Raw genomic sequence first — 24,550 nt, forward strand, 5'->3', positions numbered from 1 at the left:
GAACACAGGAATAAGTTCAAGTGCTTGTTTAGTACACATCTGAGCTTTATCTCTGAGCAGGGACTCATGAGTACCAAGAGACTGTTTGATCCCTATGAGAGGACAAAGTTATCTAACAACTGTTTGCTCTAGCTGAAGTCATTCTCTCTCCTCCCCAAAAGAGGAAAGCTTTGCTCACACAGTAGCATTAAGTGAACAGTTCTTCAAACGGACATGTAGTATGTATACTAGAGAAGGCAACTGAAACTCAGAGGAGGTGCTGACATTTGCAGTGGACACTTTTCTTCATAGTCTCATCTTTGTTTTTAATAAAACTCTTCCTTTGCACAGACGAGCAGAGCCTTTAAGCTCTTAAGTTTTCTCATCTTCACTCTGCAGAGTTAATTTATCCTGGTGCAGAAACACAGACATTTGAACATGATGAGCCCAAATCACAAACAACCTGGAAGGTGAGGTCCAATTCTTGAATTAAACTCCATGTTCTTCCTGCACAGACAGTATTTCATGCAATCTAGAACCTTAAATATCAAAAAGTTCTCACCGTGTTCTCACCCTCTTCTGTTCCCAAAGTTAGGAATGAATATTTACTTGTTCTTCAGACTGTAAGTTTTTACCTTTTTCTTTAAGCAGGCCATTGCATCTCTAGCAAGATTAATGCAAATGCCTGACAGCAAGCCTCACTGAGCCAGAAGAGAAAAAAAAACTGTCACACTCCTGCTGACTGTGCATACGTATCTGTACCAAAACAACCTAGGGCAACACATGACTTTCTGTAACAGTGCCACGCTGCTGTTTCAACTGCTCAATCATCTATTCTGATGTCCAGCCTGCTCTACAGTTTGCCAGACCTGTAGCATTTGTGAGATAAGTGATTGGATGTGCTGGAAACTGTCCGAACAGGTCATCAGTCTGGATCCTATGTATCCTGCAGAGTTGCATTTGCTGCTGTCATAGGCACATCATGGCATCCCCTTCACAGGCTGATTACACTCCATTTTAAAGCCATCTTGCTTTTTGCTCCCACAGTCCCTGCTGGGAGGCTCCCTCAGAGCACTCTTCCCCATCAATGTTTAGAAAAGCCTCTCAGAGTCCATGCCAAATTCATGCCCGGTTGTTCTTTTGATTAAACCATTTTTATTCTGAGAAGCTTCATTCCCATAACATTGACAGGGAGTGTGCACTAGAGGAAGAAATCCTCCCCCAGTTTCAGCTGTTACTGTGCCGATTAAACCAGCCTTGGTCTTCAGCCTACAACAGAATATCCATTCCCCTAACATTCCCAGACCTTCCTGCACCTCAAGAACTCATCTTTCCTGAACAAAGATGATCAAAGATGTATACCGTATTTCAGATGTAATTCATCTAAGGGATTACTAGGGTTTTATTTCAGGTCACTAATACTGTCCACGATGGACGTTTTGCATTACTGTAAATGCATTTCCCAGGGTTGCTTCTGTACAAATATTGTTTATCGAAGAGGCTAAGTAAGAAGGTATAAATTTGTCTCTTTCCATTTCATACTGTCATCTCACTGCTTTAGTACTCATCCTCCGCTTTCTGCACAGTATTTGTTTCTCATAACAAAGCCTTTCTATTTCAACAACAGCAAGCATGATAAGTAAATTCCTGCATTTTTTGCCCAGATCATTAATGAAAATATTTCCTACTTCCACCTCTGTTTCCATTAGTCATCCTGGTCTCACTCCTACTATCCAATTCCAACCATCCAACAAGCAACACTAAAAACACTGGCAAAAATATTTACTTAGTTTGAAGTCATACCTAGATGAATCTTTAGCTTGTTCTTTCTGCAAAACAATCTATTTCTGGTTCTTGGCTTTATAGCTAATGAAACGGTTTTTTTTTGCTTTGATTTTTTTCTTAAAGCTCTGGTTTTTAAACCACTTACTTTGTCTTCCCAACTCCTGACACTGAGAGCAGCCACTCTCACTGCCCAGCTCGTGCTCAGCCACTTTTAGTGCTGGACTGATTCACAGAGGAAGATAAGTATTGAAAAATTCCCTCTGGGCTTCCCTCAGCCCAAAGCAACACAAAATGGTCAGTGAGAATTTTTTGTTGTTACAGGGGGCAATCCTCTGACACTGTCCCAGAAAGAAACAGGAAAACAGCTGAACACAGCTTCTCTTCCTTCCATACCTTTCAATCCTCTCCTTTTGTGAGCACTTCTGCATTCCTAACTAACCATAGTAGCCTTCTAAATGCTCAAATAGCTAAAATCAAACAGTGAGGGTAACCAGAGCACTTATAAATATCACAAACAACCTCTCCAGGCAACCCTGAGCACAAAGCTAGCTATTTATTCTATTTTGCCTTTGGCAAAATAAACAGAAAAGTGACAGTGTCAAAGTCCACAACTGCACCCTTTCCTCTTGCTTCACAGCCAGCTGGCTCCTTAAAACCATTTAGCTTGCAAGTTTTGGCAAAAGCTTTTGGCAATCCAGGTTAATTAACTGTTCTTTGTTATACACTTCTCTACAGAATGGCCTAGAGAGCCCTGATCAGCCAAACATGCTTTTCCTTAGCAAGAAGCAGTGCTGAATGTCTAAATGTCTTGATCTTTTTTAAATTCCACTTTCAGATGTTAGCTCAACAATTTTTCTGCTCACAACCAGCAATTTCCCAGAGCATTTAGCCTTTGCAATATATAAGTAACATTAGCTGCCACTATTCTGAAGGCTGGCATAGAAATACACACTGTATTTTTGATAGCTCAGACATTTCATGTTTTAAATTCCTTCTAAAAAAAAACTTCATCAAAATACACAGAAAATATTTCTGGCTCATGGAGCCCCTGAGCGGCAAAGAGCTAGAGAGTGCTCAAAGGGCATGAAAAGAGGAAATGAGGAAGGAGCTATGATGTACCTTTACCCTATTCTTAACCCTTTCCCATGAACCTGTCCAAAGCTCTTCTCCACAGAAGGTAACACTGACTCAGTGCAGCTGCTCTTCTGCTCTCTGCTCTTGTGAAAACAGAAGACCAATCCATTTAGCATTCCAAAGGCTAAAAGGAAGATACCTAGAGGGAAGTTCAGGGAGCATTGCGAACATGTGGTGATATTTCTGATATATTCTTCCCAAGTCCAGAAATTTGGTACTTTATGATATCCTGAGCCAGAGGTTGTAGCTACACCTTTGAGCAAAAAGCTGTAACATGAACTTGTCTGATTATTTTCTGAAGTAACCACACCTACTACATCTTCCAGCATTTCTATATAGGACTTCAGAGTCACCAAGAGAACTTCACCATTGCTGCCAGATTAAAGAAAGGCTCTTTCTCCAGTTTGTTCAAGCTGTAAGTGAACTGGTGCATAGAAGGATAAAAGAGACCACACTGAGCCCAGCTGGGACAGGAACTGACTTGTCAGACTGTTTCATAGACATTCCTAGTCAAGGTGAGTGCAATGGACCTAGTCTGCCTGGATTTAAGGAAATATCTCATGCCACACCTATAGGAGATTAGTGAAAGCAATCTGCAGACATTACTAGAAGAGCTGTCTCAATAGGAAACCTTAGCAGACTTTTACTTTTAACAGAAAACTCCTTAAACAAGAAATCAGGGATATTCCTGGAAAGCCAACTTCAGAAACTATCCCACCTAATACAATTGTTATCAACCTTCCCCCAAAAGTTGGTTTAGATTCCTTCAGTTTGTAAGAAGCATCAAGCCAAAAGAACTGCAGTTCTCAGTCATGACACAGGAATAGTGAGATGAACTGAGGAAGATGAACTTAAGAGTACTGTTAGGTGAAGAACAGCACATTTAGGGACTACTAAACAAAGCCTAATAAAACACCCCTAAGGACTCATCAGCTGGAAGCAAAGGTGTGTGAAAGACGCAGGGATTTCTGTACTAACAATGCAACGCAATAATGGAGAAAGCTCATATGACTCTGGTCTATCAGATATCTTTTTTTTAACTTCAGAAGCAGGGAAGTATTAGCCTTACTGAACAAGGCACTGACAAAACCACATTTACAACACCCTTATAACTGTTTAAAGAAATACAAGACCAAACTGTGAAAAGTGAACAAATGAAGGGGGGTGGGAGGGAAGTGCTATTAAGATGAATAAACAGAACAGAAAGCCTGCCCTTACAAAAAGAGGTTGAAATATTGGCTTGCTTAACCTGCCAAAAGGGAGGTTACAAGGAGAAAGGCATTGCTCTTAAATAAGCTTGTGCAATGCCTGAGAAGGAGGATAAACTTAATTAAGGATAATAAAGGACTAATTTGGTCTCAGTGAGTTTAGAAAGGAGCGAGGAAAAGAGTAGTGACGCTCTGGGATGATCTTCAAAGCAGAGCAGTGGCATAAGATATTTACATGGTTGTAAGACAAACCACAGTAAATTCATAGAAAACATCATATGGCAAGTTCGGAATGATTTTGGAGTTATATCAGAGACTCTGATTTTCTGATAGAAAAAAATATTCTGTGCACTAATAACCCAAAATGAATAGCAAAGACCCTAGATCACCATGTGCTGTAAATGCTTATAACATGTGTTTTAAGAATCCCACCCCCCAGGCTTTTTACCAGTCAAAAATAATGTCTTCTCTTGCTTGTAATTCGTAACTTGCATTTGGATTTTTTTCATGTCCCCTTCAGTTAAAGCACTTCCACTAGTCACAGCTGGAGACAGAAAGTTAGGCAAGGTTTACTGGCACTCCTTGGCATACTCAAAACCCTAGTCAGCAGCTAGTTCTCACGATCCAGGTGCCAAAATCTCTAGTGAGTCAGATGAGAGAACAGGACCATTAAATGGTTTAATGTTCTTCTAGTACTGGTCATGGTCCTGACTGATCTGTCATTTTCACCTAACAATATCCTTCTTTCCCTCAGTTTCTTCCTTTGGAAGACTCCAGTTTGGAGGCATTAAATCTGTTGTACCAAAGGGCTCAACTTCATATATTTTGGAGTGCTTCTAGCAAAGGACTAGAAAGGGATGCAGAAAAGGAGAAATGCGGAGGAAACCCCAGAAAACTGCAAACCCATCAGCTCTGCCACTAGTTTCCCTGCAATTGTGGAGACTCATTTCCAAGATACAGAGGGTCACAATCTGTCCAACCCCTGGCACGTAAAGACACAGAGGATAAGTCTGAGAAGAGCACCCCAATAATGAACAGTGCTGCATCAGGCAATTACTCACAAATACAAACTTAAGAGTTTAGAAAAAAGGTTTCCTTCCTCCCCAGTACCAGTCATTCTGCTGAGATGGCAGAACCTTCACTTTAAACAGTTGAAAACAGAGCCCTGTCCAAGTCCCCAATGCAGCAGTCACCTTTCGTGATGTTGACCTCACGGATGCTGTAGCCCTCGCGGAGCCGGACTGAGACAATGCTCACAAGGTCAGCGTGCACCTCCTTCTCTGTGTGCTTCTTCCTCCTCATCGCCAGAGCAGGGTTGCTGCTTGCAGACACCAGGTGCTCATTGAACAGTCTGTGCTGGGACACTGCAAACAGCAGAGATGGGGTTTGTGAGGGAGCAGCTCCCCTGCTCCTCATCCTACAGCAACAGCCCTCTCAAATTGTTTCACAAAAGCTGCCAAGAACACCTTCTGGACTGAAGAACAGTACATCCTTCAGGAACCACTTACACTCACTCCTGATTCTGCAATGCAGCAAACAGGTCCACTAGTGTGGCCAAGAGGCTCAGAAAAGGGGCAGGGTCAGGTGCCAGGCCCTGCTACCTCTGGGACAGTCTTTGTGACAAGCCATGCACTGAAGTTACACATTTAGCAGAGACAGGCAGAAACTGCACAGCTGTTCCAACAGTCACAGCAAGCTTTTGGGTTTTACCCCTTTTCCTGGAATACTCTGAATTCCCAGACGCTTTCTAAAAGGTATCTGGATATGGAAGCCTTGAGTTTAAACCGCTAACACCTGATCCTTTTAAGATTCAACATTTCCAAGTCCCAGGCCAGCTCTCTCCAAACTTGTTACTGTCCGCAGCTTCTGCTGCCAAGTTACAGAAAGCATACAAGGCACCAGCATATCACCAGGGCACGAAAGGGTGTTTCCGTGTTTTAGTGGTAACTAATCTCTCCTGGCATACTCTCAGTCACTAATAGTCACAAAATAAGAATAACCAAGAGAGGCATTTGGGACAGTTCTCAGGGATCTAGTTTTTCAATCTAAACTGCCATCTGCAAGCCTGATTAGGACAAGTTCTCCAGCATGTCCCATCTGTGAGCTACCCAGTGTGCAGGAAAGGTTGGACGAAAGCTTCTTATCCCCTCCAAGTTCCAAGCACAGCCTAAGTGCTGAGTGAAGACCACAAAAAGGGGAATGGTGAAAGATAGGACACTAGTTTTCCCTGATCCACCCAACTCCTGGAACTAGGAGTCACCGATGAGGAGGCATCCCCCAATAGCGCCCAGAGCCTACAGGAGGCATGACTCAGAGGGGACAAGGGAAGAGTATCAGCATAACCAAGCCTGGGAATGTCACCCCAAAGAGAGGTGCTGCAACACATTCATTTGCTGAAAGGAGGGAATTCACATTCCTCACCACAGTAGTATTCTGGATTCAGGGACTCCCCAGTACGCAGAAAAGAGTACAGCAGAAATGCCTTGTGATACACGTTCAGATCCAGGCTTAGGGGGTCCAGCTCAGGGCATGTGGAGAGGTAAGCACCAAAAGTGGCCATGGCAATAAATTTCATCAGTTCCACATTGGGAACGTGGCCAAAGCTGCAGTCATAGGAGTAGACACCTCCCACCTACAAGATGGATAAAGAAGATAACTGAGAGAGTACAGTAGGGCTGAGGACAAGGCAGAGGACTGGCAAAGGCCTCAGACAGGCAGAGAAGTCCTCTTAGCCTCTGGAGGTGAATGCCAACACCACCAACCCCCTTTCCCCGCTCTGGTTGGCAGCAGCATCCCCTCCTGCTAACAGCAGACATACCTGTACAAAGGAGCAGGCCACTGTGCCACTGCGGAGCTGGTTGAGTAAAGTCTCGCACACAGCCACATCAGGGACACTGGTCACACCATCCGTAATTATTATTATACCTGCAAACAAGGCAGTACCTTAGTGCATCTTCCATCTCAAACAGCTACCACTCTCCCAGTGTATCCACCAGAGAGAAAATTTAGGCAGGGCAGAAGCAGAAAGGAAAATCCCAAGCTTGGTTTAGAGCTTCTAAGGTGTTCTGGAGCTGGCAAACTTCCCATCTAGGACAGCAAAGCACTAAGGCAGGACATAGCTCTGCACACCCTGGGCTGTCTCAAGCAGCAGTCACAGCTGTGCTTGTCACAAACTACCTAACACTGACAAAAGGCATGTGGCTCAGTTTTGTCCTCCCCATTCTCACCCCCCCAATTTGCTCACAGAGCGCAGAGCAAAAGCTGTTGTTGAAATTTCATCACTAACAGAAGGGTCTTTGCACCAACCCTTATAAAATTAATCTCAGCCTAAGGCAGGAGAAATAAAACCCTTTGCAAACAGCTGGGCAAACCTTAACCCAGAGGACAAGGCCAACCTGCACTGGAGTTGGAGGGGAGCAGCTGCAGTGCTAGAATCCCCTGCCGCACCATGCTGACCAGGCCAACATCAGCAGTGACAACAGACACGCTGGGCTTCCTCCCAGATGACTCCTGCACATCACCAGGGCTCTCTTGGCTCAGGGGAGACAAATCCATCTGGAAAAGTAAAAAAAAGAAAACCCACAAGGCCCCATGGGGCAGACTTCAGCCTAGCTCTAGTTCTCACTCTCTAAACAGCCTTCAGTCTAGCAGCTCCATGGTACCACAATCCTGGAGCACTTTGGCAGACTTCATTTCTAGCTTTAGTTTCCATGTGATCTCAAAGTCCTGGTCACTTGGGCCCCATAGACAGCTAGACAAGGCTGCCTGGGGGGCGGAAGAAGGGGACAACACGCTCAGGGCTTTGTTATAAGCTGACTTCTGACAGAAGGAGAAAAATGAGACACTTTGGGGTCACTAAAGCTCCTCTGCAGAACAAAGCAATTCCCACTTAAAGAGAAGGTGACCACCTCTTTCTTAACTTGTCATTTAGTAGAAGCTGCAGCTATTCAGCATCTACTCAAGTAAAGCCCAGAAAAGCTGGAGAGGCAAAGACACCCGTCTCTCTTACGAAGCCCTGCAGCAGAGGGTGTAAGGAGCCTTGTAAAGACAAAGCCTAGTGCCTGTACATTTAATTCTGTTCAAATAGCACTCATTATGCAGTGCTGATATAAGCAAATCCGAGTAGGCTTCTCCTGCATCTCCTGTGAAAAATATCCCCCAGGCAAAGTCTAAAATTTGTATAATTACACTTTGAAGAACCTACTGCATTTATAGTCCCCTCATCTCGAGAGGCTCTGGCAGTTCAGCCCTGTAATAAACTATTGCTTCATTTTTACTACTAATACAGAAAATGAGCGAAACCCTCCCCTGCAAAGTTACAGATGACTGGGAGCTGGGAAACGAAAATTGGAACTAACTAAACTTTTGTTATTGCACTAATGGGAACAGTCTGTGGCTGTGAGCAAAAAACCTGAGTATCCATCACTTTAATTTGCCAGATGCCTTACATTCAGACACTTGCTAACAATCATGCAGCTAATGCAACTTCAAAAGTAAAAAAAGTTTCAGTCCCTGCCCTTCCCCTGCGGCCTCCCACCTCCACCCCACAGCCTGTGGCAGGACTCACCAGTCCCTTTAGCCTGCAGCGCGTCTCCTTCCCCCATTTGCATGGAAAAAGGTATAGGGTAGTTTATAGTAAGAGAAATATTGCATCAAGCAGGAATGCATACAAAGCACCGCAAAACCACCAGCTGGACACACTGGCAAAGGTATTTACTTCCTGCAATGTTCCTTCTGTTCTAGGACTGACAGTCCTAGCACTCAAAGATACAAATTTCAGCTAGAATATGCAATTTGAAGCACTTCAAATATGCAGCTGCAATAGATCACCAGTAGCCTCTTGCTCATCCGATCTTGATACTTTTTTTCTTCTTGCCCAAGCTCTATTAACTAATACTAAATAAGGACTAAACAACCTTTGCCAGTCAAATAATGGCTTTGTCTGCAAGAAGGGTGCCCATAAATACAATTGTGACTGCGACATGTATATGTCAGTACCACAATGTAACCTTCGCGTGCTTCATTTCCAAGATAAGAAGAGATCTCAGTGAGAAATCCATTCTAAATCGCTACAGAGTCTCACTTTTAATTTCACCCTAAGCTGTGTTTTATAGTTCTTTCATTAACTTGCTGATACCTATACCCATGGCTACTAAACAGCATCTGCCAGAGATTTCAAGGAATATCCGAAACTGCACTGGCTGTTTATTCAGTTTTATGGTCAAGTATTTTCATTCAAGAAATGTAACAAGGGCCAAGGGCATATTCAGAGCTGTTTATAGATTAATTATATGGGTGTAATCACCTAACCCACCATCTTCTTTAGAGAGAAGTCACTTCCTACAGCTCATCCCATCATATACAAGAAGTCTGGCTGCTTTATTGCAGAAGAACCTTGGGGAAGGTAACCATTCTCATCAGTCCTTCTGAACATTTACTGGTTCTGCTCTCCTCAAATGTTTATGTCTGATTACTAGATTGCACAAAGTTATATTACAATCTCATTAGCCACTCCTTCTCCAGACCTACACCACTGTTCCTCTTGTCACTCCACCCCAAAGGGGCAAATCTCCAGGGAGCCAAGAGACCCCAACCACCTCTCCCCTGCTTACCTGCGGTTTGGGTTCATACTGCTGCTGAAGCATCTCTGCCACTTTGTTCTCAAAAGCACATAGCTGTGTGTAAACCTGGTGCAGAAAGGCTTCTCGCTTCGTCTCATCCAGCTGACAGCCCTGGAACAGTACCTGCCCCAAGGGTACACATGTCAGTCATCAAGTTAAAGTTTTACAGCACCAGCCCCCAAAAGGGTACACAGGAACAGAGTTCTGCAGGGTGTCAGACATGTCCCTAACAAAGCAGAGGTACAGCAGAGGCCTGTTCTCACTATTAGTGCTCAGGGCCAACTGCCTTGTGAGCAGCAATGTCTGCAGTGCACTCCACAGCAGATGCTCACATCACTCTTTAGAAAATCTCCTTCTTGGGCAAGAAATTTCTACTTCATTTTCCTTCTTCCAGAAAAAGCAGTTGTCAGGAGAAAGCAACAGGATCCTTTTTAGAAGCCATTAACTCTGGTCTGATGTTTCTAAGGAAGGCCTGCTTGCTCTGATTTGTTCTAACTCACCCACAGACTGATTCCATTATCTTCCAATAAGTGGTTGGATAAAAGAACAACAAATTGAAATAAAGAACATAAAAAATTAGACGTCACAAGAGAGGCTGAGTGACATGCCAGAGTGACCCTGCCACCACAGACACTCCCAAGCAGACAGGCAAGACAATTATATTTACAAACACCACCATTGCACAGACAATCTACATCCACAACCAGGAGGCAAAGGAGATACAACGTGTAGACAAAGAACAGCCAAGTGGGATGCTGCGTGTTATCCACATTCCTGCAACCTCAGATGGGCAAGACCTCATAGTGACACAGGAAAAGTAAATGATTACAGTATAGACAGGCTTTCCTGGACAAGTGATGCACATATATGCCTTTCCCTCCATAAAAGGAATATAGCTTATCGAGCTGTACCCAGATGCTACAGTTCCTGGCATCATACAGGCCTTTAAAGAGTTTCAAAGAAGAAAAACATAGCAACTTTAGAGTGCTCAATTTAGTATAAATACAGAGGATACAGAGGCAAAGCATGATGGTGTCTGCAGAACAGATGGGCAAGATGACACACAAAATGTCACTGTCAGACAGAGAAATTCCTGCTGTTTACTTTGGTAGGACCCAAGAACAGACCAAAGTGAGGTCTTCACTCTTCAAACACCATACAGACAAGTAAACGCTGTAGCCTGCCAGAAGGCTTGGGCAGAGGCAGGCTGGGGAGAGAAGGAAGGAACAGGCATAGACTAGCAGGCTCCTCCTGTCACCACCCACTTTCCTAGCTAAAGGATGCAGTCACCATCAGAATCACCATCAGAAATGTGAAAACACTGTCAGCTGTAAGGGATTGAGGATATATTTAAAAAAAACACACTGCCACCATAAACCAGACTTCAATCTATTAAACAGACCTCCCCTGGCTCAAGCAAATCTAGTTGATAATCTCAATACTGGGGCTGGCTGCTCCCTCCAGCAAGAAGAAACAGGTTCATACCAGTGCAAAAAGGCAGCAAAGTTTGTAGGAAGAGGCAATATCTTTGAATAAACCACTGCTACACAGTTGGAGCAGGCAGACAAGCTTTTGGGCACATCAGCTCTTCTTGAATGCTTCAAGACAATTATAACAGGCTAAAAAGAATTAACATAAGAAATGCTCCCTGTGGCCCAACTGAGACCATGCCTGTAGGTAGTGATCTCTGCTGGGCCCCACTCCCCCAGGAGAAACCTCTGCTTCCTGCCCAAAAAGGAGAAGTTGCTCACATACGCTTCCTCACCACGCCAGGCTGCACACTGTAACGACACAAGTCTGCAGCATCACCGATAATAGCTACCCCATGCCCTGGCTTTCCTCTGTGTTCACAGGAAGCCATCCAGCGAGATGCTCAGGCAATGAGCCACTCCAAGGGCTGAACTTTACCTGATGGGACTGCAGGCCGATGATGGAAGAATATGCCTGGATGGTGACAAAGATCTCTGGCTGGTAGATGATGTCTGACCCAGGGATACGAAAGGGTCTTAACAACCCCACCAAGCATCGGGAAAGGGCATGAAACACTTCATCAAAGATTATCTCTCCTGTTGAGTCATCCTACAGAAATGGAGAAAGGGAACAGCTTTTTCACCTTCTAGGACTTTGAGTCTCAAGGCTGATGGCCCCACCATGCAGAGCCAACAGCAAACATCCTTCTCCAATAGCAACTGGATTAAAGTGACAAATCCCTGTAAACAAAAGTCACATGTTGAACATGCTACAGAGAAGCAGGATCTGCCCTTACTTAAACTTCCTAGCTGGGAGCACAGGGAGCACTCTTCCCCTGGGAAAAGCAAGACTTCTGCAAATTTAAGACTAACACAGAGGAATAAACCTCATCAAACAGAAATGGGACTGGCCTTTTAACATACCTAACACCCCAAAAGAGGTGGCTTCTGCACTTACCACAATCCCTGTGGAAGGGCTCAGATCAAGTTCAATCACAAATCGGTACTGGCGGGCCAGGAAGGTGACCCGTGTAGAGGGCACCAGGAGATAGGGCCTTGGCTGGACAGGCTCATCAGGCTGCCACCCGTTGGGTAGGATGCTGAGAACATCAAGCTCATTTTCTGACTTCACCTACAAGAACAAATAATCAGAACATGACAGACTGTCAAGCCAAAGGAAAAATCAGGAAAAGGAACTGGGTAAAAGCCTTCTGCAGGGCCCAGATGCTCAGGAGCGGCACAGAGCCACCTCACCACATCAGGCCATGGTGACCCCCTCCAGCCCCAGACACCAACTCACCAGCTCCGGCTCGGGCACAGCCCAGATGACCTGGTGGAGTCGGCTGAGGACCCAGGCGAGTCGCACGTTGCGGGAGATGCGATAGTCTTTCTTCATCAGGAGGAAGACATGCCCTGCCTCCTCCACCTGCAGCACGACAACAGCAGCCCAGGTCACTCCACAGCCCGGCGGACACCCCAGGAGGGCACGCAGAAGGGGACCCCAGCCCGCATCCCGCCCTGCCGCTCACCCCCAGGCTGCTTCAGCCCCGCACTCCCACCTCTCTCCTTCCCTCACAGGCCCGGACAGCCCCACTGCTCCCCACCGCAGCCACCCCTCACCTGGCTCCTGCCGCCAGCTCCCCAGTACCCCTCCCCAGCTCAGCCCTGTCCCCCGGCCCAGCCCCGTCTCCCATAGCGCAATCCCACCTCCGAGTCAGGCCTCTCGGCAGCCGCCATGTCCGGCCCGGCGCGCCCCGCCCCGCGTCCTCTGACCCGGAAGCGCCGCTGGCCTGTGCAATGGGGCGGTGCTGCCATGCAGGTGAGGGCTGGAAGGGTCGCTGTTGAGCGCGGCTGCGGCGCGGCTGGGAGCAGCGGGCCGTGGGGCGGTTCGGGGGCAGCGGGGATCGGGGCTGTGCTGTAGGCCCACCCGGGCTGTTCCTGGGGCCTTGCCTCAGGCGGGCGGCCAGCGCGGCGTACGGAGCCGCTCCGTGGCTGGGCCTTGTGTTTCGGTGCCTCCTGCCGCGGACGCCCGCAGCTCCGCGGGCTGGGCCTGAAGCGGTAGCCGTTGCTGCTGGCGCCTTCGGTCTGGCCCTGGCGGGGCCTGTTGCCGCCGAGTGCAGCGGTGCTCCCGGACCATCTGTCTGCTCCCCAGGGGCTAAACCCAGCCCGGGCTGGAGCAGACTGAGCTCGAGCAGCGGGTGCGATGCTTTGCTGTGCAACACTCTCCCCTTGCTGCACGGCTGCGGTGAGCGTGTGTGGGGGTATCTGGGTGCACCGCTCCTACTCAGCCCTTGGTGAGGTTCGTCACACCAGAGATCCACCTGCCCAGCAGCCTGGCATTGACACTAGTGAAGAAGCCAATGCCCAAAAGAAGTTATGAGGGCAAATTAAGCTACTGAGCCCCATACAAAGACAGGCTAAGAAAATTGAGGCTGTTCAGCCTGGAGAAGAGAAGGTTGCCTGGAGACCTTAGGCCAGGTTGGACAAGGCCTTTGGGCAACCTGATCTAGTGGAAGATGTCCCTGCCCATGGCAGGGGGGCTGGAACTGGATGATCTTGAGGTCCTTTCCAACCCAAACCGTTCTGTGATTCTGTATAAACTATTGTTAGCACATCTCTGATGTTTAATAGCCTTGAATGAATTTTCATTGATGGAAGAAGGTTCTAGGTATTCTTTGAAGTACTGTGAACTTTGTAATGTCCATTGGAAAGGAGTTGCAGAGGTTAATAACAGGTTAGCAGGCTGTGGAGATCCATCTCCTTTGGTTTGCCTGAAACTGCTGCCTAGTGGCTTCATGCAGGTCTCCTGGTTCTCCTCCCAGAAAAGAGAGTGAAAGTGGATTGTCCTGCCAATTCCTCATCTATAGGGCTGGTTGTACTGCCTCTCCTCATTTCAGTCACTCTCACATACTAGACTCCTTTCTGTTTTTAACTGCTGCATCTATGGAACCAATGAATATTCATGATCATCCTTGTTGCCTTTATTTGTACATATTCTTCCTATATCCCTTTTTTTGAGATGCACATGAGGCGTGCATTTATACAGTGACGTAATGATGCTTAGTTTTTGCTTGCTTTCCGAATAAATCCTATTGCTGCTTTCACTTCCCCTGCTTCTTGAGCCTTGGGCAGGTGTTTTTATAGGTCACCTCAGATAATCGCGAGATCTGTTTCTGAGTGATGACATTATCAGCTCAGAGAATGTCACTGTGTACAGAAAGTCAGGATTGGGTCATGTCCCCCTGCTTTGTTTTGCCACATGCTCTGCTTTATGTTTACCTACTCTGAATTTAATCTTTACCTCTCAGTTGCTCTGTATCAGGAGGTCCTTCAGCAACATATCCTGTAAACCGTGTCTTTACTACCTCAGGCCAATTCAGTATTGCTAACAAAGTCTGTAAAGCGCTGCCTGTCTATAGCGTATGCCTGGGAGAGGCACAGCATTCCTTGGAAACACTGGCTGGTCTTATTGCGTGCATGCTTTGCAATGCTTGCATCTGCTTCCAGTTCTTAGTGGCTTTGGAGAGAACCAACGAAAGAAGGAGGCTTGGAGCATGCTGCTGCTGCAAGAGCAACACCTCTGCAATAGGATTTCGTTCACCCTCTCGAGGGCTGCTTGGATAAGCACAGACAACAGGCCAGGTGAATTGTCTGGGTGCCTGTGCCTGGCACCCTTGCAGCAGACCACTGGCTACCAGCCCATCTTGTAATGCAGGCATTAATTAATCTTCTTGCACAAACACAGTGTGCACACAATTGTAGACTCATTTCATAATTGCATAGGAACTGAGTCCCATCACAAGATGGAGGAGAGTGCACTTATCTGGAGGTGGAACACCGAGCGATCCACTCTGTGCATTCACTCCATGTATGGGGGACTGGATTTCCTCAAAGTTGACTTAGCCATTTCTTCTTAGGTGGTTGCGTGAAGTCTGATCAACGATTGCTAAAAAAAAGCCTTTATAGTCTTGTCAGTCTATAAATAAAGTAGAAAAATCTTTTGTTCTCATAAACATGGCAGATACCAGATAATCTCGCCAGTGAAGCTCCCACTGGTCTGATGTATTTAAACAGAACAACAAATGCAATAGCAAGCATGCCAGCAGCCTGAGTCACGCTATCTGCTTTCCCAGTTGGCATTCCCTTTCTATTATTTGATTGCTTTGTCCCACCCTCCTCATGGATTATTATTGTACAGTTCTGGACTTACATGAGCGGTTCATTAGGGTTGGAACTTTAATTATATTTTGTGCAATGCTGTAGTGTTAGTAAGTGAGAATAGATAAGATTCTGGAGGGTTTTTGCAAGAGATGGAGATTTGCCTTGATGTCTTTGGCAACAGATCCCCTGCCCTGACACTTTGTCACTGTCCTCCCTCACCTGCAGATGTCAGTGGAAAAGGTTATTTAAACAGTGTAATCAGAGCAAAAGGCAGGGGGTGATGTGTGATTGTGTCAGTGTGTGCTGTCTGTCACGGCAGGGCCTCCTGCAGTCAGTAAGGCACAAGTAGAAGAGGACCCGCAGGTTTCTTTGACAGCTGGAAGGGGCACTTGAGCAGGAAGAAAGTGAAGGAGGTGAAGTGCAGATACTGGAGTCTTTAGGCCATGGATCTGGTACTCACTCTGAAAAGGGAAGTTTTGGATGATGACATTGCTGTGCACACATCTACTGTCAGTAAAGGCTGAGAGATGTGAATGTACTTTGAGCTGTATTAGTTCAATGACTTACGAAAGTGGCAGAGCTAACTTTGATGACTGCCTGATGTGGTGAAAAGCAGATGTAAACAATAATATCTTTACTCATCTATATCTTAAAGAGGACAGCTAGCACAAGTCTCTTGACTAAGTGTTCTGACCTAAGGGGAAAGGGTCAGTGTGAAACCATAGGATTTTTACCTGCAGGGTCTGGTGTTTGCTGCCCTGGAAAAGAAGGTTCTCTGTAGGAGAGATTGGACGCATGTATGTGGATCCACAACACCTGGGGAAGGTGTAAGGCTTTGTTCTCATCCCTTGTCTTCTTTCAGAGAGAAGAGAAGCAGCTGGAGCTGACCCTGGAGGCACTTATCAGTCAGGTAGCTGACCTGAAGAACTCTTTAGTCAGTTTTATCTACAAGCTGGAGAATGAGTACGATCGACTCACTTGGTAAGTAAGGTGTCCCACAGAGCTGGGGGCACTGCTGATCACTACTGAAGCTGTTCCAGACTTAGCACAAAGGACTAAAAGTATAATTAAAAAACATCAGCCTGTTGGCAGTAAGTTTAAATTTGCTTTTCACATTTCTGCTGGGGGAACCACTACATATCTTCCACCAGAAAAGCAGTCAAAATCCACTGGTTTCATGCTGTATAGAGTCATGCTAACACCTTTTGGTCTAGACATTTTGTGAAAACTAGACTTGCATCTGCAGTGACTGGAAGCTTCTTGGACAAATTACCTTGGAGACTCACACACTATAAAATGAGCAATGGTTCTTTCTGCATTTCATGACCTTTCTGGCCTTTTCTGGCTCTGTTTTGCTGGTTCTGCGTGTTTTACCAGACAGTTTGAGAGATTTGCAAGGTGGCATTCTTCCTGATAGACCATAAAGGTGTTATAGCTACAGCTTAATGAACTATACAGTATCCTGAACAGCATCTGCCACTGCAGCAGAGCTTCACAGGCAGTCAGTTTTTGTAGTTAATGTTGCAGAAGGCAGGAGAGATGATGAATATTCCAGAGAGAGAAAGCTGAAGGGAAGGCACCTTCTTGACAAGATTACCAGTTATTTTGCTTCATTATTGCTTAGTCTTGATAGCCAAGCTATAAATACTGTCTCTCTTGGCTGTACTGCTTAGGAGTTAAATTGTTCTCAGACTTTGCTCTGGAATTGCACTGTGAGAGTTAGAGATAAGGAAAGCTTTGCTTCTGTATTACTGGGGTGAGTTGACCCTGGCTGGATGCCAGATGCCCACCAAAGCCACTCTCATCATCCCGTTCCTCAGCTGGACAGGGGAAAGGAAATACACTGAAAGGCTCATGGGTCAAGATAAGGACAGGGGAGATCGTTCACCAATTACTGTCACAGGCAAACCAGACTCAGCTTGGGGAAATCAGTTTGTTACCTGTCAAATCAGAGTAAGGTAATGAGAAATAAAACCTGAATCTTAGAACACCTTCCCCCCAACCCTCCCTTCTTCTCAGGCTTAGCTTTACTCCCAAGTTCTCTAACTTGTCCCCTCAATGGTGCAGGGAGGACAGGAGCTTGTGGTCAGTTCATCACATGTTGTCTCTGCTGCTCCATCCTCAAGGGGAAGGATTCCTCAAACTCCTCCCCTGCTCTGGCATGGGGTCCTCTCCACAAGGCCCCAGGTCCTGCCAGGAGCCTGCTCCAGTGTGGGCTTCCCATGCGGTCACAGTCTCCTTTGGGCATTCCCCTGCTCCGGTTTGGGCTCCTTCATGGGCTGCAGGTTGATATCTGCTCCAGCATGGCCCTCCATGGGCTGCAGGGGCACAGCCTGCCTTCACCAAGGTCTGCACCACAGGCTACAGAGGAATCTCTTCTCCAGTAACTGCACCTCCTCCCCAACTTCACTGACCTTGGGGTCTGCAGAGCTGCTTCTCTCACATATTCCCACTCCTCTCTCTGGCTGCAATTGCTGTTGCATAGTTTTTTCCCCTCTTAAACACATTCTCCCAGAGGTGCTACCACCATCACTGATGGGCTCAGCCTTGGCAAGCAGTGGATCTGTCTTGGAGCCGGCTGCGTTGGTTCTATTGGACATAAGGGAAGCTTTTAGCTCACAGAAGCCACCCCTGTAGCACCCCTGCTACCAAAACACTGCCATGCAAACGACGTAAGTTACTGAAATACCAAAACTGCAACTTCCAGTATACTGCTTGTGATATCGCTGAGCTATTTGTAGCATTTGAGCTATTTGCAGTAGGGGCGGGGATTTCTCCACAACTGTAGTAGGTTTTACTGTTTACTGTCTGGAATAAACTGATTTGAGGAATAATAGCATTATTTCCTCACTTCTCGACCATTTGAGTAAAGAAGAGAGAAGAGGCATCTGTGGCATCCCTTTCCATGTTCTGTCCTCTTTATTTGCTCTCCCAGGCCTTCAGTTCTGGACAGCTTTGCATTGCTTTCTGGACAGCTGAACACCTTGAACAAAGTGCTAAAGCATGAGAAGACCCCACTATTGCGAAACCAGGTTATCATACCCCTGGTGCTGTCTCCAGACCGTGATGAGGAGATCATGGTAAGAAACTTCCCTCTGAATGTTGGTCCTGGAGTATCAGAAAGTGCTTGTGATCTGCCCTGATTTGCCATTCCTCAGCTCTGGATGTAGAGAAAGAGAAGGTGATGAGTAGTTCTGCCTGTGAGCTGCTTTGCTGGGGGGCTTTCACCTACAAATGTACTAGATACACTTTATAGGAGGTGTTCCTGTTAATAAATGCTATTTTCATTATGATGGGGCTGTGTAACTGGGAGGTCTCCTTACAAGCTGCTGGTTTTCTCAGCCCTAGCTGTGCTGCTGTCAGATATCTACATCTAGATGTGCACTATTTGTCATCTGACCAACATGAGGTGTGTTACAGAATCTAATGTATGTGCTGGCAACATTTATTGTCTGCTTGAATGAAAAAACTTTTCAAGTGATGATGGCCATGCTAGTGGCATTGCACTGCAGACCCCCGTGGTTTGCTCTCACTAAGCAGGCACAGTGCAAATGCTTACACAAATTGTTGAAACCTGCTAATGCTGCCCAGATCAAGGTTTCCCCAGTGCATGCTACTAGCCTTGTTCTAGCACCATGGCCTGTGCTCTGGTGTGGAGCTGTAGGAGGAGGCTCTGAGTGTCTTGTCACTCACTCTGAGGCTTATCCAAATATTTCAGAGGCAGACAGAGGGGCGTGTGCCAGTGTTCAGCCATGAGGTGGTGCCTGACCATCTTCGAACTAAGCCTGACCCTGAAGTGGAGGAGCAGGAGAAACAGCTGATCACAGATGCAGCTCGAATTAGCCCTGATGTGGCACAGGTAGGTGAAGATGAGTTTGCTACTTCTGCCTTTTAGTTGTTGGGCACAAGATGCCCTGTAACTCTGCTTCTTTCATCCTTCCACCTGACAGTGTTCTTTTTTGCTGTGCCCTTATCTGTCTGAGGTTTCTCCAGATCACCCTGGATGAAGTTTGGTTTCCTCCACAGTTTCACAAACAGAGGGTATCCAGCCCACTGGCTATTCACAGGAGGTGAACACATCAGAACAGGCAGAGAAAAGCAAAGGCTATCCCATCCCCATAGTGCCCTGTCTACATTATCACTGTAGGCTCTGCCATCAAAATGCTTGTTTGGCTACACAGACCCTGGAAGGAGAAAGCTTGTTTGCTTACCTTACTGACTTGCTCTGGGTTGGAAGTATCCTGGTGGTTTCTGATGGTTTTCATTTTGCAGAAACAGATCCAAAGTCTGAACAAAATGTGCTCAAATCTTCTGGAGAAAATCAGTAAGGAGGAGCGTGAATCTGAAAGTGGAGGTATGTCACTGAGGTGGAAGTGGGGTGCAGGGTCCAAACAGCAGGCTTGAGAGACTAATGGCAGAATAGGCAAATCTGGGGGTCATTCCAGTCCTTTGTGATACCCCTTTTGAGGAGGTGGTAACTGTTTACCAAGAAAACATCCCAATCAAATTGGATTGATAAAAATAACTGTGAAAATACAGTGGCAGTGAATGGGAAAACCCTTAGCTATGTTCTGAAGGAATCCACGATATGTTTGTGTGATGTCCTGTAGATAATGGCTTATTCAGACTCACGGTCAGCCTTTTTTGGTTCTGACTCTGATTCTGGACATCCTTATTTTACTGATCTCTGCCATCACCTGGTCTCTATTCCTGGGAGTGCTATGAACAACTCTCAAAGGTGCTGGGGTTTTTGTGAGGTTTTTTTTTTTTGTCATCTTTGACACAAACAGTGTAAGCAGGGATCCAGGCACAGGTTCTGTCTGCTTTCCAGGATTAATAGTATAACTGTGCAGGTGTGTACTAGAAAAAGTTACAGACACCATGCTCCTTATGAGCCTCCAAAAGAGGATGTTGACATTGTTTGTCTAAAACACAGTGCTTGTTACTTGCTATTGGATCCAGCATGGAAAAGCCTTTAGTGGGAACATTCTTATGGGCATGGAGGAGTTGGCTCCTTCTTCCCTGGGTAGCATATGCTCTGCTCTCCGTGGAGAAGCTCTTGGATCACCACTGTCTTTGGATTTTGCAGCTTCTTTGACCTTGCTGAGACTGTTGTAGGACAGCTTGTTAGAAGCTGATCTCTGTTACATGCACCAAAATAGTAGAAAAGTAAATTCAGGATGCTAAGTTTTAAACTTGATTGCAAAAATGCTCCAAACTAACTTTTTTTTTTTATATAGGTTTAAGACAGAACAAGCAGACTTTCAACCCTGCAGATACCAATGCACTGGTAGCAGCTGTGGCCTTTGGGAAAGGACTGTCAAACCGGAGGCCCCCTGGCTCTGGAGGATCTGTCCAGTCAGGCCAACCAGGAGCTGGTGCCATCATTGCAGGTGCTTCAGGCATGCAGCAGGTCCCAATGTCAGGTGCACCAGCTCAGCAGCAGCCAATGCTGGCAGGAGTGCAGATGGCACAAGCAGGACAGCCAGGTAAATAAGTTGCATATTGAGATCAGTTGAAATGCAGGGAACAAGAAAGAGAAATGCAGGTGTAGAGGGTCTTCCCGAGTCACCTTTTAGATATAACTGAGTGAAGAGGTTCCTTTATGGCCTTAATAACGAGTCAGGTTATAACAGTGGAGTAACACTGGCTTAAATTGGATCGGAGATTAAAATGAATCCCAGACATCCAGCTTCAGCTTCTTAACTCACGCTGCAATACCATTTTAATAATAGACTTAGTGAGCATAGGAATCAATATGGAAGGAGATCACAGCAGTCAGCTGCTAATCTTGAAGTTACCATCCCTGACTCCAACTCCCTGAGCCACAATATGTTAGTATAAGGGGTATTCTGCAGAGGTACCACTGTAGGCTTGCCCTGTTCTGGTATTCTTCCTTATATGTCCTTTGCTGTCAGGAATGGGTTTGGCCTGGGGAACCTCCAGGTCATGTTAATTGAGCTTATGGATATTGATATCCTCATTGGTGTTTTTTTGAATGGTAATGACTGTTCAGAAATGAATTTGAGGAACAATAGTAATCCTAAGTTAATTATGTGTTTGTGTAAGAATTAGAAAGTAATTTCCACTATGATTTGCAAACAAAGGCAGCCCCTGTGATTTCTGGCTGCATTCCCACAAACATGGTCTCCAGGATGGGACGACAGTCACTTGCGTACACCAAGCAGAGTGTGCTGGTAACAAGAACACTTGTCCAGCCCCTGTTACCTGGAGGTTCCCTTTTGATGAGAGCAGCTATCCTGCGTTTCACCAAAGGTCAGTCCCACTATCCTGCTGGTGACAGGGCGCATAGCCAAGGCTGAAAGAATTTAAGAACAAACCTTACACTGACAGCAGTTGTTGTTTAGGGATTTTAAGGCAGGGTTTGAGACCGTTGGGTATAGCAGCAGTTCCTTTTTGAATTATGATTTTGACTTCTACAGCACTTGCAGCATTTCTTCCATAGCTTTACTGCATGTTTTGTTAAAAAAAAAAAATAATCCTTTTTATGTTTAAACCTTTTGCCTGGTAATTTTATTGCATGCTTCCTTTTTTACCCTTCCTGTTTATGTTGTGAGAAATGGGGAATAATCATTCCTTAGTGATTCCAGAGTGGTTTTTGTTATTTGGAAGTCTGTCATGCCTCCTCCCTTTGGCTATCTTTTTTCTTCCCAGCTATTGTTCTGTTTAATATGTCCTCGTGTGAAAATTGTATTATGTCTTGGACTTGTCACTCTTACTTGCACCTTTTCTGTTTGTTTTCAAGACTGGGAACACCAGAACCACTCACAGTATTCCAGGTGTGGGTAAACCATACAGTCCTGGTCACCCTTCTTTTCGGAGTAATGTTCCAACAGTATTTGCCTGCTAATTTTTAGCACTGGAGTGACATGGGATCTCCTGCCAGTTCATTGCAGGCAGTGACCCTCTTTGGATACATTTGAGAAAGTTTAGTAATCTTTATTCTTTTAGCCATTTGCTCATCAAATCTTCCCATGTTCTCCTGCAACACAGTTTTAATTTTCAGAAGCTGTCCTTTATTTATGTTCTAATTTGAATACACGTTCCACTTTCTGAAGGGGTATTCTTTGAATATCCCTCTTGCTGCTCTTTAATCCCTTTTTGTTTATTCTTCTGATCATTTTAGTTTTGTCTAGCACTGTGCACTCATTGTAAGCGGCTAGCACGATGTCTTTGAACACACTCCCATGTGTGATCGGTATCAGCAAAGAGTAAGAATGCCCAAGAGGTGGACCTGGTTAAGAGAAATAACAGATCTGAGAGAGGCTGAGTAATTGAAATACACACCCTGACTATAAATAATGCTAAATGGAAGGGGATACAGGCTGTTGTGTTTGCCTCTCTGAAATGGAAGTGAAGATCAGTCTGGATCCTTCTGAGAGTGCTGCTGCTAGCAACTTCTATGAGACTGAACAGGTCCCACAGTCCTGTAGGAGCTTCCTAACAAAGAGAAAGACAGACTTGTTTAAAATGGAACAAGGATAGAATTTGAGGGGAAAGCAGGTGGACACAGGAATTGTCAGGGAGATTTCTCAATGGAGAAAGATGCCAATTTGTAGAAGAGATTGATTGTGTTAGGGCAGAAGCTGGAAGATGCTGTAGCAGGAAAGCCTATTATGGTACCTGGAGTGGAACAGGAAAAGCCCAGAGAGGGTTGTTGTGAGTCCTGCATGCTCCTGAGCACATGTCCTCTCATACAGCTGATTTTGCTTTTTCTTTTTATCTCTTCAGGAAAAATGCCAACTGGCATAAAAACAAACATCAAATCTGCTTCAATGCATCCGTATCAGAGATGAGCTGAGATGAACCAGGCCTGGGGAACAGCTGTTACCAGCATTGCTCCTGCTGCAGCCACCACACCTGGCTTGTGTGGAGTTGCTAGTGGCCATGTCTCCTGGACACAGGTACTTCTCTGTTGTCAGAGCAGAGGACTTTGCTTCTGGTATTGATCCTATTTTCTTCCAGTCTGGCCTGGAGAACAACTACCCTTTCCTGATACAGAACCTGAAGAGCTGCATGGCGCACTGTGCTCTTTTTTTCTGCTTGTTCAATTGCAATGATTTCTTTACTCACTCTTGTTGAATAAAGATCTTGTTATGCACACTGTGAGACACTGGTGTCCATCTGTTGGATTATAAGGACTCTGATTTCCCTTTAGGTAAGGCTTATAAGTAGCTCCAGTCTAAAATACACAGAAAATGTTGGAGGCTAAGTGCTGGAGCTGCAGGATTATGCATAAAGACCTATAATAAAGTGAGTCAGCAGGGTACAAACATAAGCAGTAAACATCTTGTTCGTTGTAAAACCATTATGGGTATTCCCCAGAAAGCAAAATACTGGGAAAGTCTATTACAGGGAACGACTATTACAAAGCCTGCAGCAAGAAGGCAGCATTTCAGGAACAGAAGCACAGAGCACAGAGCTTTGGTATTCTGATGCTGCTACAAATCCCAGCTGGATCTGATTTCACTTCCATAGTTCTCTGCTGCTGAAAGAGTTTCTTAGCTACTTCAGGATTCATTTGTCACTTCAGAGAGGTATTTAAATCTGCTCAGGACTGTGGTACCCCTGAATTAGCCAGGCTATGAGGTCTGGCCCATTTCTCATTGCGACTGATCATTGTGAAGCCATACCCCTGTTTTACTTTCTGCCCTTGAGCCGTAACATATAACCTGCCTAAGGAAAGATTCCCAAAGAGCATATGAGTACAACAGTGCTACCCTGAACGCAACCGTCATGCTTCTTGCTGTTCTTCCCTGGACTTCCCTTTTGGCTTGTGAAAGGCAGCACTGTATTTTACTCAACAGCATCTGCCAGCAATCTTATGGGTGAGGAAATCTCCACTCAGCAGATACGGCCTGCAGCTGCTCCTGTGTTGCTTGCCTGTGAGCTAATCAGATCCAGCTTATTTGTGGAGGCTGTGGCCCAAAACAAAATCTTCCACAAAGCTGTGACTAGGGCAGTTATTGACCCATTTTCATGTATGGGCCTTTGAAAAGCACTGAGCTGGGAACAGAGAGTTGAAGCAAGCAGCTTCTCTGATAAGCAAAGTCGTTCCCCACTGTGAATGAGTGAAGTGTCTGCAATGACACCAGCCCAGCCAGATTGATGGGATCCTGTTTTACCCCTAATGGAATCACTCCTGGAACCACTCACTGCAGCTGGGGAACTG

General features: G+C 45.7%; 2 protein-coding genes across 16 annotated transcripts in view; one reads left to right on the forward strand and one right to left on the reverse strand.

Moving 5' to 3' along the window:
• Window positions 1-13,014, reverse strand: part of SZT2 (SZT2 subunit of KICSTOR complex) — a 57,768-nt gene extending 44,754 nt beyond the window's left edge. For 12 of the 15 annotated variants that reach the window (XR_009743068.1, XM_061451507.1, XM_061451506.1 and 9 more), the window contains exons 1-9: window positions 12,904-13,014; window positions 12,497-12,622; window positions 12,155-12,328; window positions 11,636-11,806; window positions 9,719-9,850; window positions 7,502-7,661; window positions 6,925-7,031; window positions 6,528-6,738; window positions 5,300-5,470 (exon numbers count right to left, since the gene is read on the reverse strand). Coding sequence is in view for 12 of the 15 variants with exons in the window: in XM_061451507.1 (XP_061307491.1) it covers window positions 5,300-5,470; window positions 6,528-6,738; window positions 6,925-7,031; window positions 7,502-7,661; window positions 9,719-9,850; window positions 11,636-11,806; window positions 12,155-12,328; window positions 12,497-12,622; window positions 12,904-13,011 (1,360 nt within the window). In the remaining 3 variants the exon portion in view is untranslated. Of the gene's footprint in view, window positions 1-2,883; window positions 3,050-5,299; window positions 5,471-6,527; window positions 6,739-6,924; window positions 7,032-7,501; window positions 7,662-9,718; window positions 9,851-11,635; window positions 11,807-12,154; window positions 12,329-12,496; window positions 12,623-12,903 lie in introns of those variants that run through there. The other 3 variants (XM_061451501.1, XM_061451502.1, XM_061451503.1) reach the window with 3 other exon arrangements.
• A 2,786-nt stretch (window positions 13,015-15,800) lies between these two features.
• MED8 (mediator complex subunit 8) lies at window positions 15,801-23,174 on the forward strand. Its single transcript, XM_061451091.1, has 7 exons — window positions 15,801-15,866; window positions 16,220-16,338; window positions 18,293-18,437; window positions 19,076-19,216; window positions 19,630-19,711; window positions 20,598-20,846; window positions 23,110-23,174. Exons 1-7 carry the CDS (start codon window positions 15,801-15,803, stop codon window positions 23,172-23,174), a joined length of 867 nt encoding a protein of 288 aa, XP_061307075.1.
• Window positions 23,175-24,550: the final 1,376 nt, after the last annotated feature.

The sequence above is a fragment of the Pezoporus flaviventris genome, unplaced genomic scaffold, assembly GCF_033815535.1.
Source record: "Pezoporus flaviventris isolate CSIRO_AGI_PZ_B2104156 unplaced genomic scaffold, CSIRO_AGI_Pfla_v1 ptg000013l, whole genome shotgun sequence".
NCBI classification, from domain to species: Eukaryota; Metazoa; Chordata; class Aves; order Psittaciformes; family Psittacidae; genus Pezoporus; species Pezoporus flaviventris.